The sequence below is a fragment of the Merops nubicus genome, unplaced genomic scaffold (genome assembly GCF_000691845.1).
Source record: "Merops nubicus isolate BGI_N331 unplaced genomic scaffold, ASM69184v1 scaffold38964, whole genome shotgun sequence".
NCBI classification, from domain to species: domain Eukaryota; kingdom Metazoa; phylum Chordata; class Aves; order Coraciiformes; family Meropidae; genus Merops; species Merops nubicus.
Window position 1 is genome coordinate 3,761 of NW_008604234.1, and position 2,369 is coordinate 6,129.

Sequence of the window (2,369 nt, forward strand, 5' to 3'; positions counted from 1 at the left end):
AGAAATACCATAAAAATACACACCCCCCCCTCAGCCACTGGAAAATTAACTGTTAGAGATTTAAGGAGTTCCACTTCACAGCCCTAGATCTAGAGGGGACTGCACCTCACTGTCATTACCACCCACTTCCCATCACTCCATCCATGTGAGGGTAAAGAGTATTCTGGTGAGAACAACCTCTCCAAGAAACAGGAGCAAGCACATTTCTGAGAACCTGTCTGGGAATACAGGACTGTCCAAGTAGCTGCAAAACCAAAAGGAAAAGCACTACAGAAAGCTGATTTCCAAATTCATGGTTTAAAACTCTGTCTGGATGTATAAAGATGACAGATCCCAGTGCTCCCATAGGACTCTTTAAAAAAAAAATGTGTCTGCTTTGTCTTCAACAACTAATTCCACTGGGACCAGGAATTGTTGTAATACATTTAGATTGACTGCTTTGAATACTACTAATAAAAATTCTTAGAAGTACTCCTAAGGGAATAATAAAACAAAAATTGGAAAATTTCTTCACAGTCCAAAAAATGCTGAGTAACATAAATTTTGCTGTAAAGCTCTAAGCTTGTTTTGAGTTAGTGAACACCTTACAGTGCAGTATCTGCACAGGAGGGGAGGAAAGGAGGCTGCCAAAGAACTATACCCAATGTGCTCACAAGCTTTCCCAGTGCCCAACCCCAGAAAGCAGCTTTCAGTCAGAATACCTGAGTCTAACTGATGCAAATAATATATAAAACGTACGTGTAGTTTCACTTGTGTTTCACATTATCTCCTTCATTCCTGCAGATAAGTTAAAAAACTGCAATACCTCTACAAAATTATATACCACTTTGAGCCAAACCAGCAGCAAATTCTCTCCCATCATTCATTCCAGCCACAGCTTGAACATATTGTTCAAAGTGCTCTATAAAACTAAGACACTGTACAACAGATGCTCTGCTGCCACTTCCTCCTCCTCAGCTGCTGCAGCACAGCTTGGTAGTTTGGAATGAGACACCACCTGAACCACCACACGTCCTCAGGAAGGAATGACACTGACACGGAGTGTTTCAGTGAATCTAGAAGAAACCAGGCACCTGGAGGCTCATTCATCCTCTCCAGGGACAGTCCTGTGCTGCAGAACACCTCGCTGCATTCCTGATCTGAGTGAGGCTGCCAGAGGTGAGCCTGGTTCTCCAGAGCCTGATGACTCTGAGCCTCAGCACCAGGCACCCAGCTCTGCCTGGCACAGCCTGTCCACCCCGCAGCCAGGGATCACAGTTAAGACTCACATGACTTCTCCAAACCAGAGATGCTTTCCCAAAGGTTCTGTTTGTTTTCAACCAAAAGAAAAAAAGGTGCAATACAGCATCTCTCCTCAAACCCTGGAAAGTAAAGTGACTTGAAGGTACAGACGCCGCCCTGGAAGGTGCCCGGAGCCAGCCTAGGCTGGCACCCAGATGGGCAGTGGGTGAGCCTCTGTGTTGAAGACATATCTGTCGAGGTTGATCAGGTCTATGTCATCTGAGAACAGCAGGAACAGGTACTTGAGTGTCTCCCCCAGGAAGAAGCTCTCCATCTTGTCCCGTGGCTCTGGATTGCTGGGGTTTTGGACATTGTTAATGGAAGTGTAACCACCTGTAGGGACCTGTGCAAAAAAAACAAAGAAAGTGGAAATTTTGTATATTTCAAGAATTATTTTCATTTCTTAACACCAGATGCACTTGGAGGAAATAAGTGCTAAGAAACAGAGCAGCTTGTTTTTCATCTCATGCTTGTTTTTCACTTACATATAAAAATTCAGTTATGAAAAAAAAATTCATGGCATTTCAAAAGAAACCTCAAGAACAAAAGGAAGCCAGAGGTCCCCTTATGCTTCATTTAAAGAGGTATCACAAAAAGCATCCTCCTGAAGCTTCTGGCCAAATGCACAGAAAGTAACTGGTGTAACTTCTGCAGGAGTTGGTCACAGCACCACACCTATTCTCCTAAGAACAGGCCCTGGATATTGAATGACCTCTGGCACCAGGCCACACTTTTACAGCCTGTCAGAGCTGTATCTCCACGAGGGCTCTAGTCAGGATGAAAACAAAAACTCTTCTATTAAAGTATTAATGCCATTTTGTGGTTTGGGTTTATATTTTCAACCAAAAGTTTCTTTCAGTCCATCCAGGTCCTTCCCAGGTTCTGAATTCCAAACCAGACCACAGCAGGGATTCTAACAGCTCCCCAGAAGACACAGACACACCTTGGTAGTCTGCACATTTTGCCTCTGCATTTTGGTTTTTAATCAATGTAATACAAGTTCTGTCCCTGAATGTACCAAGTAGTGGATCTCCAGCTGTAAGGCACTGCACAAACTGAATTCTTCAGTGTGTTCTTACAAATTTCCC

General features: G+C 43.6%; 1 protein-coding gene across 1 annotated transcript in view; it reads right to left on the minus strand.

Annotated features, from left to right (window-relative positions):
• Positions 1-1,245: 1,245 nt before the first annotated feature.
• LOC103771642 (endoplasmic reticulum mannosyl-oligosaccharide 1,2-alpha-mannosidase-like) overlaps positions 1,246-2,369 on the minus strand; it is a 1,894-nt gene continuing 770 nt past the window's right edge. The window contains exon 3 of the mRNA XM_008938942.1: positions 1,246-1,624. Coding sequence (XP_008937190.1) covers positions 1,421-1,624 — 204 coding nt within the window. The 3' untranslated portion in view covers positions 1,246-1,420. The remainder of the gene's footprint in view (positions 1,625-2,369) is intronic.